We start from the raw sequence: 15,024 nt of genomic DNA on the forward strand, positions 1-15,024 counted from the left end.
GCGAGAGCGTGGCAGCGGTCGCCTAGGGCTCCAGAGATGGAGGGGCAGATAGATCTCTGGATGGCCGTGTTCCTGGACTCTTTAAGGCCCAGGCTCTGGACTCAAGGGGGTCCGACTGCTGTTCTGAGGAGGGGTGTAATGCAGGGAGTCGCTTTGGTCCCTGGAGATGGGTGGGTGGGGGGTTCTGACATAGTATCACTGGGGGAAATGATCCTGACATGGCCCTTTAGGGTCTGTTAATAAGTGTCATTGAGTCTACCAAATTAAGCTCCTTGAGGACAGAACAGGATGCAGTGCTGATTCCTTCTTATAACCTCAGTACCTAGGCGCAAAGTAGAGAAATGAATACAGAATGAGTGCAATAATGAAAATGTGTGCATTGAGACAGTCCCAAACCAGAACTAGGTATAATTGGTTCCTAACAGATCTCCTTACCCCTAGCTTTAAGTTCATTTAATAAATATTGAGTGCCTACTACGTGCAAGGCATAAAGCAAAAACAAGACAGAAAAGGCTGCTCTCAGGACCTTTGCTCATTTAGGAGGAGGTTTGTAAATAACTTCAGACTGACAAATGCTATGAAAAAGATAAAATGAAGTGCTGTGATAGTAACAGGGGAAAGAGAAATATGAGTTGTCAGAGAAGGCCTCTTCCATTTTAGTTTAAGACCTAGAACTAGTGAAGAAACAGCTATAAAGTCTGGTTTGGGGGGAGAGCATTCCAAGTTGAGAGCAGAGTCAAGTATAAAGGCTCAAGGCAGGAATAAACTTGACAAATTTGAAGAACTGAAGAAGGCTATTATGACTACAGAGAGGTTGGAAAGGTAGACTGAGACCAGCTCATATAGGTCCCTTTAGGTCACAGTAACAAATGTGGGCTTCTCCCACTCCATTCTGTATGGTTGCCAAACTAGCATTTCAGAAGTACCTCTTTCAGACACCTCTTCTGCTCAGAAACCTCCCCACATTGCCCAGTACTTTCCAAATATTCGTAGCATGATCTCAAAGCCATCCACAGTCTAACCTCTACCTACCTTTTGTTTCATTATACCCTGGCTGAAATTTTTTTACATGATTAACAGTATTTTTATTTTTATTTTTTTTAATCCTCTTAAAGATTTTCTGAATGTTTTAAGTTAGTCATGTAACTATGGATAACTTAGCTGATTTGTCTATCCTTCATTTTCCTTGATTCCAATCATTATTTGTAATTATACAGTGCCTCATTTATTGGCAACATGTCAACTCCCTTTCTGGCTCAGCTGCCCTGTTTCTGCCTTGATCACTGCTGATCAGGTCTCACTTACTTTATTATTATTTATTATTCTTTTTTAACATTTTATTTTTTAATTTTTTCCTCCTCCCCCTTGGCTGAAATTTTGACTTCAGCAAATCAACCTATTTGTTAGCCCCTGCACACAAGTCGTATATTTTCATCTCATACCCTTTCCCTTAAATTTCTATCAAAGCAGTATGTGTGTAGTCAAGCAGTATTAAGAAAGCTTTTAATAGCAGTCCTGTCTCATTTCTCTTCTCACTCCGTTATACTTGTTTTTTTAGCTCATACTATTTTTTTTTTTATCTTGTGAGCATCTTTTATTTTCCTTTCATGGATATGCAAAAGAAATTAATAGGAATGTGAGATTTACCTGACTAGCTCATACTATTTCTTGCATTCTAGACATTGCTTATTGATTTCCAACTTTGACTGATCCCTCTCTTCCACCTCTCCCTAACCTCTTAAAATAGTAAAATCTCACTTTTGGTTAAGTCAATATAGTACTTAGTATTGATATTTTGACTATGAATAAATGCTTTCTTTACAACTTGTTTCTCCTGTTATTAATCACTGCCTTGCTTTTTCATTTGCTTTTTTACATAATATAGTGTACCTATCATTAAGTCGTTCCACATAATCTAATAGTTTCACAATACATATTTTTGTTCACTTTGTCAAAAGCATACTTCGAAGATGTTGTGCGTTTGGCTCCAGACCACTGTAATAAAACAAATTTTGCAATAGAGTCACACAAATTTTTGGGTTCCTAGTGTGCAAAAAAAGTTATGTTTACACTATACTGTAGTCTATTAAGTGTGTAATAACATCTAAAAAACAATGTACATACCTTAATTAAAAATTACTTTATTGCTAAAAAATGTTAACCATCATCTGATCTTGTTGGAAAAATAGCACCAATAGACTTGCTTGATGCAGGGTTGCCACAAACCACTTTGTAAAAAACGCAATTATCTTTAAGTGCAATGAAGTTAAACTCAATAAAATGAAATGCCTGTATATTTGATAATCCATCTATTTTCTTCTCTGGAGCACTTCAATTCTCTTGCTCTGGTCTGCACTGCTGGCTGTCTTGACCTGTGCACAGCTACTGTCCTAAGACTTCCCTATTTGGGCCTCAAAATTCCCTTTACCTCTCCTCCACGATGAATTCCCATTTCCTCATACTTTAGTAAAGCACATCTTTCAGAGGCTTCCCTTTGAAAATACGGAAAATAAAATTTTTGAAAACTTGCCAATCTGAAAATATGATTCTGAGTTAAGTGATTTACCTTCAAGAATTTTAAAAGCATCACTCCACTGTCTTCTAGCTTCCAGTGTTGCTATTAAGTGGTCAGTTTGATCTCTTAATTTTCCTGTGCCTTTGTACACGATTTTGTTTTTATTCTCTGGAAGTCTTTAGGAAGTCCTCTATTCTTGGGGTTCTGAAATTTCATGATGATATTCCCTGGTGCTCATTCACTGTGCTATGCACCTTTTCCATGTAGAAATTCAACAATATTTTCTTGAATTATTTAATAACATTACTACCTTTTTTTCTTCCTGCAACTGTTAGATATTGGACCTTCAGTATTGAGCCTTTTTCTCCTTTACCATCCATTTCCTTTTAAAGTGATTGTACCTTTTGCAGATTTTAACATTATTTAACAGCATTTCTCTTATCCAATTGGACAGGTAAAATATTCATGATGAAAATCCAAGAAGTATGTAAGAATGGATATAGTCTTCTATTTAGTTCTCTAGTCCTCCAATTCTCAGTAGAGGAAAACCATTTTTAATTTCTAAGATTTTTCCTCCAATTATTCCTTCTTATAGCACTTTCTTCATACATTTTCCTTTAAAATTTGAGAATTATAGCTCTCCTGAATTTTTCGAAAATTCCCTAGTTGTTTCTATTTTGTTCTGGTTTCTGCCTTCCACATTGTGTAAGTTTCCTTAAATGTTTGATGGCCCTTGGCAGTCTATCCATATTTAAGAGATATAAAAAGTTGATTAGAAACTGTCCATATACAAGGCTTATTATTTAACAGGTTCACTGTAGGGAAATTAAGTGGAGGAAAGATGGCTTTTTTTGTGCGTGTGGAGGCAAAAATGTATTTCTAGGCCTCTTTTCTGCAGTTCAGTTTGTTTTTGTCTGGGGAAATAAATTGGTGTATGCTGATATTCAGAGCTCTAATACTCACATACTCTCTTAACCCTTCATTTTCAACTTAGCGCCTTACCCCCATCCCCACCATGGCTTGAGTTTAGAAGCTCTAATAATTTGTTTTCCCTGAGGTTCTGAAATTTCACAGGGCTATTTCATTCATTATGTTGGGCACTATGGGTTCTTTTGTCAGTTTGAAAACTCATTATCTTTGAGTTTAGGAAAACTTTGTTATTTGATAATTTCCTCCCCACTGTTTCTCTAAAGAATAAATCTCCCATTTCTTGCAGTGGAGAAGTAGGAATAACTACCCTGCAGGATTATATGAGATAGGGACCTGGGGGCTTTTTCTTATAAAGGTCTTTGTCTGATTCCCCTCCATTCCATCCCCAATTCTCAGGCCCAATCCTTCCCCACTTCTGCTGAGCCTTTTCTGGGTTCACAAGGGCACACTGGTTTGCTTCTTGTTAGTTACCACCTCAGCAGGTAGAATTGATCCCATTCTGCTCTGCTTTGTCAACTTTCATCTTTTTTCATTTTCCAAAATGTTGCTATCTTTCATTCATTGTTGTCACCTAGTTTTCCTTATTATTGAGTTGTGTGCCTTTTTAAAGAATCCCTTTAGTGGTATCTGAACAGGGTTTCAGAGGGAGTAAAAAGCCCATCTGTTTAATATGCCAATTTAAATGGAAATCCTTTGTTTTTAATGTTTCCTTCTACGCTTTTCTATATTTTAGGCCATTTAAGCATCACAATTCTGTAAGCCTTTCCTAATTGCTGCAACTGGAAATAATCTCTTCCTGATAAAAAACATTCTATAGGCCACTCTGATCTCTGCCACCTATTAGGTACAAATCAGAGGTGCCCTATAGTTACTATGTCCATGACATAACCAGTATATGCTCTCTAGTACTTGATCCTGACAAAACAGAAACTGAGATTTACTGAGTAAGAAAAGTATGTAAGGCCAAATACTGGCCAGCTTGTTTTTCCTTTAGAAAGACAGTAATGCCCCTTGACACCTCTGAGTACAGTTCAGGGTCCTCTTCCTCAGCTTACTCCTTTCCACCCAACTGAAATGAAAGAAGTTAATCTACGTTAACTGTGACATGGAGGAGGGCCACCTGTTATTAGTAACATTTGCCACAGTTTAAATGGCAAGACAGGATAGTTTTTTGGTAGGAAGAAAGACTTCCAAAGAGCTCAAAAAAAAAAAAAAAAAAAAAAAAAAGAGATAGGTCATATGGTTGAGGTTAAAGGAGACAAAACGGCAGTGATAAACCACAGCTCTAGAGTCCAATAACATATCCTGGGTCTATCAATCACCAGTCATGGGACCTCTCGGAACTTTAGGCTCCTCATCTGAAAACGGGGATAAACCTACTTCAAAGGGTCGATGTAAAGGTTTTAACTAAAATAACCTATGAAAAGTCTTTAGCAAAATGCCTATCATACAGTAAACATTCTCAATATTACAGAAAAGTCCATTTTGTAGGATTTCCCTCTTTTCTTAGGGTATCCATTGCTGGCTTGGGATTATATTTGCCTCTGGGGGGCAATTTCCCTTCACCGAGACACTGAATATGTGGAAGCAGAAAGAAGTCTGGATTACGAAGCTCAAATTCTTAGCTTTACTCCTCAAGAGTCATGAGACCTTGAACAAATTTCCTTATCTTTAAGATGAATAGTAGTAGCCCAGCTTCCCCGACAGGAGTATTACTGGATCAACTGGACAAAAAATAAGGGACTGGAAAGTGGTTAACAGACTTTACATATGCTTGGCATCATCACTCTCTTGCAGAAGAGTGTTCAGACGAGGATGCTCTATTGTAACAGGCTCAGACAAACCACTCCAGAACCAGAAACTGGTCCAGAGACTGGAAAAGAATCCACGCCCTCCGCAACTCATTAGCGAGGAACCACAGTACCACCTAGTGGCCATGCATACTCCTCTCCTTCTCCCCCAGATATTAAGAAAAGGCTGTCACATCAGAACTCTTTGGTCACCTACGTCAGCAAGTGATTAGTCAGAGTTGGAGAGAAACCAAACATACCCCCTCTCTCTTTTAATATTAACAAATACAAGCAGCAGAGAGGGCCAGCTGCTCTCTCCTGTTGCCCGAGGGAAAGTCAGAGCACAAAGGCCTCTGGCCTTTCTCTAACTGAAGGACCTGCCTAGCTCCTCTTCAGGCAGAGCTTTGTTCCAGCCCAACTTCCCTCATCCCAACTCCACAGTCAGGATGCGAGGCACATGGTTGCTGGCGGTGGGAAGAATACTATAGTTCCAGCCTCTGTTCCTTTAAGTCTCAGCCAGGATGGTGGTCGCTCATTTTCTGCAATTAGCTTCTCACTTGCCCTGGCCCAGAAGCCAGGAAGGCAATCAACCACACCCACAGGAGCAGGCAGTGTGACTTCAGTCATCTTCAGATGACTCCTCTTCTGCCTCTTTTAGCCACTGGATGAACCTCTGCAGCTGTAAGGAAGCACATTCGAGAGCTACTGAGGGAGGGACACATAATCCTTTTGTTCTCCTTAGTGGATAAACAGCTTAAACCACCATAAAGCCCCAGGGACCAACCACTCTGCAGTCTAGGGCCAAGGGCCAGGGAATCAGACAACCACCATGGTGAGAAGAGGGCTTCACTCACCTGTTGGTTTTTGCGCAACTGCCGGCCCTTGTCGGCTGTATCCCTCTGGCTGTACCAGCTCAGGATTGTTTCCTCAGCCAGGATCTCCAGCTGGTAAAAAGCCATCAGTACCTGCAGAAGGCCAGCAGAGATCTCAGAGACTTTGCAGATTCAGTAAGATATAATGGATAACAGTGGAAGAGGAGGAAAGATCTTAGTACTTCTCTCTACTAGGTCCTCAGCTTCCTTCTACACACTGAGCAGCCTCCTCCAAAACAGACAAGAGTCAGCTGTTAATCCTGGTACTGGGACAGGTATAACTTCTGAAACGATTGCTGGGTAGTGCTCTGCACATTCCCAGCGTTACTTCCAAATGGCTACCTTCCTGGCCAAGCTGTACTATCCCAGCAACGAAAACAATAGTAAGGATAGACAATGCTGTTAACCCAACTAAATACTGGATTCATGTCAACCTGTTCTGTGTCTCCATGGAGGTCACCAAAGCCTGTTTCAAAGCAAATGCAGGTCTATGAGGCTTGAGGTAGTATTCACCTTGGCCATGGAGGTGCCAAGAATTTCATGTTCCAGGAAGAAATCTTCGATGGCTGCCAATGTTTCCAAATGATCAGCTGCACGCTTTACGTAGTTCCTAAAAACAGGGCTCCAGGCCTTAAGTAGCTATGGAAGAAAGGAAAAGGGAGCTAAAATATATTCCTGAGCAAGTACCTATACATAAACAGCAAAGAAAATCGATATTGATAACATGGGTCTTTCATGATATGGGAAGACGAGAAAGAGATGATACAGGCCTTGTAGAATCATGTCAGAGGAACTTGGGAGTTGCTAGCAATCAGGGTTGGGGAAAAAGGTTCCCTGGGGAAGGTGAAAGGGGGTCAGATATGCGGGCTGCCTCAAAATACTTATTCCTAGCCTAAAGGTTGATCTCATTCTGGGTCAAATCATTTAGTCAGAGACTCTGAAATTCCAGGTCTCTTCTGGGTATACCTTTGGGGTCTGGTCTGGTCTAAAACCTGAAGTCTGAAAGGCCACTCAGGACTGAACCTAACTCGACTCCTCTGGACCAGGCAAGGCTGCTCTAGAATCCAATTTGCTTCCAGAGGGGAGGAAAAAGGAACCACAAGTAACATAATATCCCACAAGGCATTCCACTCCTGATTTCTTTTAAAATCAAGCACAGCAAGGATGTGTATCTGCTTCTACCCAATCCCTTGTACTCAGCCCCAGTCTTTGCTCACAGGAAGCAGCAGGGCACAGTAGCGGTTTGGGTCGAGTGGGGAATCCATTTGTTGCAGGGGGAATTCCAAGACCACGTGGCTCAGTACCTGCATCACCTCCTTCAGGCTTATGTTATAGGCGTACCTGTGGGGAGAGAGTGGTGACATCAGGGCCTTCATTGGCCTTTTCAGCATGACTGACTATGGCAGGACATTGGGGGACAGGAAGTCAGATGGAACAACATAGAAAGGAACGATTTTGGGAAGGAAGAAGTCTATGCTGAGGCTAGAACTTAATGCTCTCTTTGCTCCATATGCTACTGGCCTTGTCCATTTGGGATGTCAAGGGAACAAGTTCCTATTTAGGGAAGAAACAGGAGAGAACCTCTACCTGCCTGCAGAAGGAAGTAAGGAGGGGCTGCTCTTACTTGAGAGAGTTGATCTCTAGGACTAGATTGTCACAAGAAATGTTCTCCTCCTTGCCTCGCTGTAGTGTTCCCAGGACTTCATTCTGAAACACTAAAATCAAAGCAAAAATAAGTTCATAGGCCAACATTACTCTAGAATGCATTAAATTACCTAATGCTGACTTTATACCAAAACTTTCCTGGGAAGAATGTAAGTTTTTGGCCAGCTGATCCAGATAAAGAATAAACTGGAGGTTTTCCACTTTTGTCCTAGGACACTGCTCCCCTGACCACTCACCTCTGATGTCATCCATTTGTGGGGAGCCTGCCCGGCTGTCTAACTCCTCAGAATCCATACTTTGCTCACTTTCAGTTTCACTCTCTTCTTCCATGTTGATTTTGAGTCCTGAGCCCATATAAGGTGAGAAAAAAGAAAAATAAGGAAAGAGCCATTGACAGAGAGCCATTATCTGTCCTGTCTGCAGCAATAAAGCAATAAATAAGTATTCTGATTCTGAAGAGTTCACTCTCCTTCAAAATTTTCCGATTTGGATGGGAGGTGGGGAGTGACAGAAATAAGGCCTAGCTCACCCCACAGATTCTGCCGTAGTTCTTCCTCTTCCTCCATGTTCATGTCTGCAGCTTTCCAGAGGTAGCCCTGACCTGCAACTCCGACTTCTGCCGGATTGTAACCTGGAAAGGCACTGACCTTTAGCAAAAGCCCAGCAGAAGGACCAATCCCTCCAGGAGGAAACACTGATTTTCCTATGGGGCAGAGAGACACACAGATGCCCCACACCTGCTAAGTCTCACACCTTTCAGCTTCACTTTCTCTTTTTCTTGGTCAGCCCCAGAATCATCACTGAACTGGCTATCATCCTCATCTTCCTCTGCATCTGGAGGATGTAAAGAGATCACCGAGCCTTCAGGCAGTGTGATGTCTGGGCCCACTACCACCTAGGGGAGAAAAAAGGAGTGGGTGGCACATATCCATTAGTGTGTTGGGGAAAAGTAAAGTACATCCTGACAAAGAAAGTGATTTTTTTTTTTATGAAGTCAAGTAGAAGGCAAATGAAACCACTAGATTTGGACTCTCAATTCAGGCTGGTTTATAGGTGGATATAGGCCCCTTCTGGCTCAGCATGACCATCACTCAGCTTGGGGCCTGCATGCAGTATGGAGCAGGTCTCACCTGAGAAGTGAGGACACAGTGTGGCTTCAGTGTAACTTTTTCCTTGACCTCAGCATTGTCACAAAGCAGAGATTGATGGATCTGTGCTCCAGCAGCCACTCGAACACCCTGCCACAGGTAGGCCTGGTCCAGCACCACGTTATCACCTGGCTCAGGACAGGAAGGACTCCTGGTCAATCAGGGCTCCAACTCCAGACCAGGGCAATTCCTGGAAGACACAGCTGACTGACACCAGCACAGCTCCCGCCCAGCTCAAATACTCCATCTCTCAATTAACCAGAAACACCCTCTTCCTCCTCTAAGATCGGGACTGAGGATAGGACATTGCTCAGCTTTACCATCCTCCACCAGGTTTCCAACAATTACAAACTATATACAGGACTCAAGAACCTAAAAACCTTCAAGATTTCTGGGGACCCCTTGAACTTAAGAGCCTTATTAGAATCATGTCCATAACTAAAAGTAGAACCAAAGTATACCACCTTTTCTTGTACATTTTAGAATTAAAATCTTATTGTTGTCCTTTTAAAGGGGCAGTTCTATTAGAAGCATCACATTCCTACAACCAAAGTGAGTTACCAAGAGACTAACCAAGAAGTTATGGCAGAGTAAAAAGAACACTGGATTTAATAATCAGCACTGTCTCTTATTAGCCATGACCTCAGGCAACACAACCTCTTTGAGCTAGTTGACTTATCTATAAACTGGGGATAAATAATACCTATCTCACAAGGCTTTTGTGAGGACTAAATAAACAATGTACACAAAAGCCTTTTGTAAGCTGTAACGCACTAAACAGATGTTATTATTGCATGTTAATTATCCACTTGTTCCTGAATATGAATATAGGGTACCCTAAAATGTGAAGAGTCACCCAATAAGAGGCTCACAGGCCACAAATTAAAGCATTACTGTTTTTGCATCCTTGATCCCTCCTTTATTAAGGTAGCCACTCTACTTCCTTATTCTCTAGGACTATCCCTCTGTATCCTTCTCTGGAGACATGGGGCCTCCCAGGTTTCTGCTTCTAGGATGGCTGGCTTGACTTCCCCACCTGTGCTTACCAATGTGACAGCCAGGGCCAATTACACTGTTGGTGATGGAGCAATTGCTGCCAATGACAGTGCCAGAACCCAGGAGCACATTTTCTTCCAGGATGCTGCCATGGCCCAGGCTGACCTCAGACCCTCGGTAGATGTTGTGCCGGGAATGAGTGCAGTTCTGGGTCGTGCTGTCAGTGAAGTTTGCCTCTGGGGTGAGAGGATAAACCCACCGGCGGATGACATCAGCGCAGACAGCAGCATACATGTGTAGGTTGGAGACCCGAGCACCATATTCCCTAGTTGTCACGTGCATATGGATCTGGTTCCCTAGGATCTGAATGAGGACAAGGAAAGGGAGGTTACCCAAGCAAGCAAGAGAGGAAGAACACCCCCAGGTACAACATTTTTCTAATCTTCTTAAGTTTCCCCTCTGTTTTTCAATGTCACGGCCAAATGGCCTGAGACTTTTGTGTACTGCTTGCTCCCAACCCCAGCCATTTTCCTTCCTCCTAAGGCTCAATAAAACACAAAGGGGGCCAAAAGTTATCCACATGAGATGAAATCATAGCCCTTTTTAAAAGAGGCATTGGAAGCCTTTTCTTACCTCCTCATTCACTAACAGGCCTCGTACAAAGTCATCCCGGGTTTGGTAGTCAAAGTTGTCTGTAAAGAGTTGAGCCACCTGTGGGGAGAAGTTGGGTGGGGCCAAGGTTAAATACTATTCTCTGGAAGCAAAGTAAAGCCCCCAGAGACCTATCAGATCTTATCTATGACAGCAAGACAATGGCCAGAATCCCAAAGAGGTTCCCAATATTGGAGTCAAGGTGACAGCACCTATTTGCTATAGAACAGATAAGAGAAAGAAGGAGAAGAAATACAGCTTGGCCTTCTAAGGGGGCAATAACATACCCTCAGAGTTTGACTCTTTAATTATGCAGCCCTGGGCCCAAAGAGCTCACCTGAGGAGAGCAGATGCTGATATGACAATCTAGTAAATCATAGCGAATCTCCACTCCATCTCCACTGCCCTGGAATAAGCTCTGTGGGGAGAAGTCACAAGGCCTTTAACCCATCTGTCTTGCTGGAACCTGTCACTTTCCCACCTCAAGGAACCCAGATACCCACACACCAGAGGAAAAGAAAATCGTCGGAGGCCTTGGGTCTTCTGGAAATGGAGAATCCGGTTTGTGGCACTATCCACAGCCACTACCATGTTGTCCTCATGGCAACGAGTTGGGTGGCTGGGAGATGACTCCTTGAAGATCATTGTCATCACAGATACATTTTTTTCTAGCTTTCGCCTCAACCTATAAAGGATAGGAAGCAGAGTGCTGCAGAAAAGCAGCCTTAGGGTTCTGCTGGTCCTAAACCATTGTCCCTACCATTTTCCCACCCTGACCTGTGTTCCTCTAGGGCTCTGGTAATATTGATGTTTGAGACGACGTCCCCATACACCAGCAGGAAATCAGAGCGCACCAAGGCCTTGGCATCAACATCACGGAGAACATCCCCCAGTGATCGATATAGCTCTGATGTAATTATTCGAACTACATTGAGGGATGTAGGGTGGCACCACTTAGATTTCCTAAAGGAAGGGGATGAAGAAAATGAATAAATCAAGCATAAAGATCATGTAGCGCTTCCCTGTTTTTCTCTCCCACTCAACATTTACACTCCTTCTCTATGGCTTTTTTGGGTTCCTGCCAGCGTCCTCAACTTCAAAGAGATTTACGAACTATAATTAATGGTTTCAGCATCGTGTGTCACCAGTCTTGTTTTATGGGTTGGAGAAACATGTTATTTCCTCTCCATAGCCTGACCCCTGTCCCCAAACAGGGTATACAAAGTATCCTGGGAACACACTTTTCATGACACTCTTCTTCTAAATTTCAGACCAAGTTTAGCAACTGTCTAATGAAGACTGTGCTAATAACTTAATGATTACTTCCTAAGTTTCCATAAATCCTGAAATTCACTCTTTTTCAAGAAGATTTTACCAAACGTTTGTTAAGTGCATACTATGTGTTTGATACTAAGCTAGGCACTGGAAATATAAAGATGAGGAAGAGCTCAATATTTAGAGGCTCAGTGGAAAAACAAAGATGTTACTCTAATAACTTCCATATTGGAGCCATTAAATAAAAAGTAAAACCCACTAGGACCAAACTTTATAAACAAAATTCAGAAGAAACCCAATTGCTGTTCTTCTAATTTTTGTCATAGCTTCAGCTGCTTACCTCCTGATAAGTGAACAGAATACTCTTAGACCTTATGATGGAATCTAAATAGACATATTTTCCCTTATGATTTCCCCTTATTTAGTTATATCCATCCTAAGAAAATGAAAAAAATGGTGAAACACACAAAGTAAAGTTGCAGGGCCTTACAGTAAATGCTCCTTGATTTGAACAGCCTTCCAGCAACAAAAGACAAAAGTTTCCTGTACACCTGTGGCAGTCAGAAATTCCAGAGTGTAGTCAATGAGTGCCACATTGGCCAGGGGCAAGAGGACCTGGAGAGTAGGAGATGAAAACCAAAAATGAATGAAAAGTTTTGAATATGTGAGGGCCCTCTGAGTACCTTTCCCCCATAACCACAATTCTCACTCTTATATCACTGTTTCCAAACACTATAGTTTTATCTTTCCAATTTAAAAGTAATCAGGTTTCTGCCTTTAACGTTCATGGCATTCTCTAAACATTAGAGTCTAGAGTGTTGCAATTTGGACGTAGTGAGCATAGATTCTTCTTCCTTCGCTCAGAACTGCCACAGACTAGGTGACCACCGCTGGCAAAGGAGAATACTGGAAATCACTCGTATCTCCAAAAACTTAAGCACCACTAAAGCATTTCCTTTCTTGATTCCTTTCTAAGAATCAAGGGCTAGCCACTTGTGCAAAAAGAACAGCGGTTAGGCTTTTTTTGAAGGGAGAGGGGCGGGGAGTAAGAGAAGATTTTCTGTGAACTGAATGCAGGTCCCTCTCTTTGAACCAGCGACTGCTGAGTGACCCAGCAATCCCACTACCTCAGTCCAATTCCCCAGTGTCTAAACAATACAGGGGCTGCGAGCAACCAGCCACTAAACTCATTCTGTCCTTCTTGAGACAGATGGCACTGGCTGTCATTAAAACCTGGAAGGAAAAAAGCGTGATCCAAAACAGCTGTTACTATGGGATCAGACAAGTCTGTTCTTTTTTAGGCATATGACTACCCTTCTCCTCCGATAGTTAAAAGCATTGCAGCCTCCTCTTGGGGCGATAAATCCCCGCGTGAAGGCTTCTCACAAGCACTGCTTCTGCATTTAGCCCTCTGCATGCCTTCCAAACCAGAGGTAGGCAGCACTACGGGTGCCCAAATCTTCCAGCCACTCACTTAGTCAGGCCATCACTTAGGCTTTAGACCGTTTCTTCACCTTTCTCCTAACTACATACACCTGATTTAGGGATAGAGGGTGGGCACACGTCCTCCCTCACTAGGCAGCCGAAAGGATAACTTGCTCCAGCTCCGCCACCTCTGGGCCCTCTGGCTGCTCTCGCGCACGGTGCTCACCCGAGGCTGGTCCTTGGAGATGGGAAAGAAGCGGCGGTTGAAGCTATCAGCCACCAGAACGGCTTGTAGAGGCGGTGGCGGTTCCTCCTCCGCCCCTTTGGCTCCCCCAGCGCTTCCACCGCCTCCCAGGCCGCTGCCACTGCGCTTGTTGGCCCGACTAGCGATCGCTCCAGGCAGCGCCACCACAGTGGTCGCCATCTTCTTCTCTCACGGCCACCACTTCCGCACGGAAACTGACACGGCACGCAGTAGAGGACAAAAAGGACCGAAACGCGAAGGACTTAACGAAGGGAGGGAGGGTGGAGACAAGGAGAGAAGAGTGCGCATGCGTCCGCCTAGGCGCCCGCCCAGTCGGAGGTCTCAGCAGTTTGGAACCAGCCCTGGAACGCAGCCGCCACGAACTTGACCCGTTGAAGCGCTGGGGGTGGGCGTCCTATGGACCGCAGAGTGGATCTGCAAGTATAGTAGGCCTTCACTCGTACACGAGCAAGCTGAGATTCCTGCGGGATGGTGGGACTTGTCTCTGCGAAGGGGCAAGATCCGTTCGGGAAATGTAATCGTTCTCGCCACGAGCATGTCAAAAATTGTAGTCCTCGGTCTTTCTGGTTGCGTAACGTGACCCTGCACCAGGGGGAGCTCGTAATCGAGTCAGACATCCCCTACCCTCAAGGAACTCACAGTATACATAATCACAAAACATGGTATAGTAGGGAGAGCAATAATTCTCTTGAGCGCTGATAGTGGCCAGGGACGAAACAAGCATTATCTCGTTTAATTCGTCACACGTCTCTGCGATAACATTTTAGTTATTCGTTCAACATTTCTTGAACCCTAAGAGGGGTTAGGATTGCCCAGCTAGTAAGTGGAATAAATGGTATTGAAACCCAATCTGTGACTTCATAGTTTCACACTCTATCTGCTAAGGTATGTGGGTGATAAAAATTATTATTTCATGATATCTTCAAGTATTCATTTATTCAGCCTATCAGCATTTATTGAAACCCTACTCTGTCTTAATCAGAACGGAACTGGGGGATGGATCCAAAAAACACCATAAAGTTGAATAGGACTGGAGTTAAGCAACAGGCTTTCCAGAAGGGGCTATGAGCGCAAAGGTCCGAGGAGGCTCTAGAGGCGCAGCCCGATTTGGGGAAAGAGGCGCTAGCTGCAGGGAGTAAATCAAGCCTGTGGAAGTGCGGGCCCCTGCGACGCGGTGGAAGAGAGGCAAAGCAGCTTGGGCGTCATTTGGTAATCAAGAAGCTTTCCAGCAAAGCACAGCGCACTTCCTGCAGGAGAACTGTCTGAATTCCAGATCGGCTGATCCTGCCGAGTTTCAGCAAACTTTTCCTTCCACCCATGCCTGCCTTTCACGTCGGGATTTGGAGTTGGAAAGGCTGACGTTTCTATGTGGCGGTTGCGGTTTGACTAGTACTAAGTTCTCCTCCTTGTGGAACCAAGAGTTTGTAATTTCTTCCCTCTATTAGTTAATGATAGAGCTGAGAGAAAACCATTTCTTAAGAATTTTGGAAAA

General features: G+C 43.4%; 1 protein-coding gene across 1 annotated transcript; it reads right to left on the bottom strand.

Moving 5' to 3' along the window:
• Positions 1-5,049: 5,049 nt before the first annotated feature.
• On the bottom strand, positions 5,050-13,780 carry EIF2B5 (eukaryotic translation initiation factor 2B subunit epsilon). Its single transcript, XM_011382523.1, has 16 exons — positions 13,494-13,780; positions 12,333-12,457; positions 11,345-11,530; positions 11,075-11,252; positions 10,905-10,985; positions 10,550-10,627; positions 9,967-10,279; positions 8,903-9,048; positions 8,526-8,667; positions 8,302-8,403; positions 8,009-8,116; positions 7,732-7,822; positions 7,325-7,448; positions 6,621-6,746; positions 6,090-6,200; positions 5,050-5,914 (listed from the first exon to the last, which is right to left on the bottom strand). The coding sequence occupies exons 1-16, from the start codon at positions 13,689-13,691 to the stop codon at positions 5,855-5,857; spliced, it is 2,169 nt and encodes a 722-aa protein (XP_011380825.1). The 5' UTR covers positions 13,692-13,780; the 3' UTR covers positions 5,050-5,854.
• Positions 13,781-15,024: the final 1,244 nt, after the last annotated feature.

Source organism: Pteropus vampyrus, unplaced genomic scaffold (genome assembly GCF_000151845.1).
Source record: "Pteropus vampyrus isolate Shadow unplaced genomic scaffold, Pvam_2.0 Scaffold14, whole genome shotgun sequence".
Lineage (NCBI taxonomy): Eukaryota > Metazoa > Chordata > Mammalia > Chiroptera > Pteropodidae > Pteropus > Pteropus vampyrus.

What these genes read in the sequence shown, in the direction of transcription:
- EIF2B5 (XM_011382523.1), bottom strand. Translation starts at nt 13,691, where the DNA reads ATGGCGACCACTGTGGTGGCGCTGCCTGGAGCGATCGCTAGTCGGGCC. An exon ending in CAAATCAAGGAGCATTTACT is followed by an intron (nt 11,531 to 12,332) that starts GTAAGGCCCTGC and finishes CCCTTCCTTTAG; the next exon opens with GAAATCTAAGTGGTGCCACC. An exon ending in ACTACGGCAGAATCTGTGGG is followed by an intron (nt 8,117 to 8,301) that starts GTGAGCTAGGCC and finishes ATATGGGCTCAG; the next exon opens with GACTCAAAATCAACATGGAA.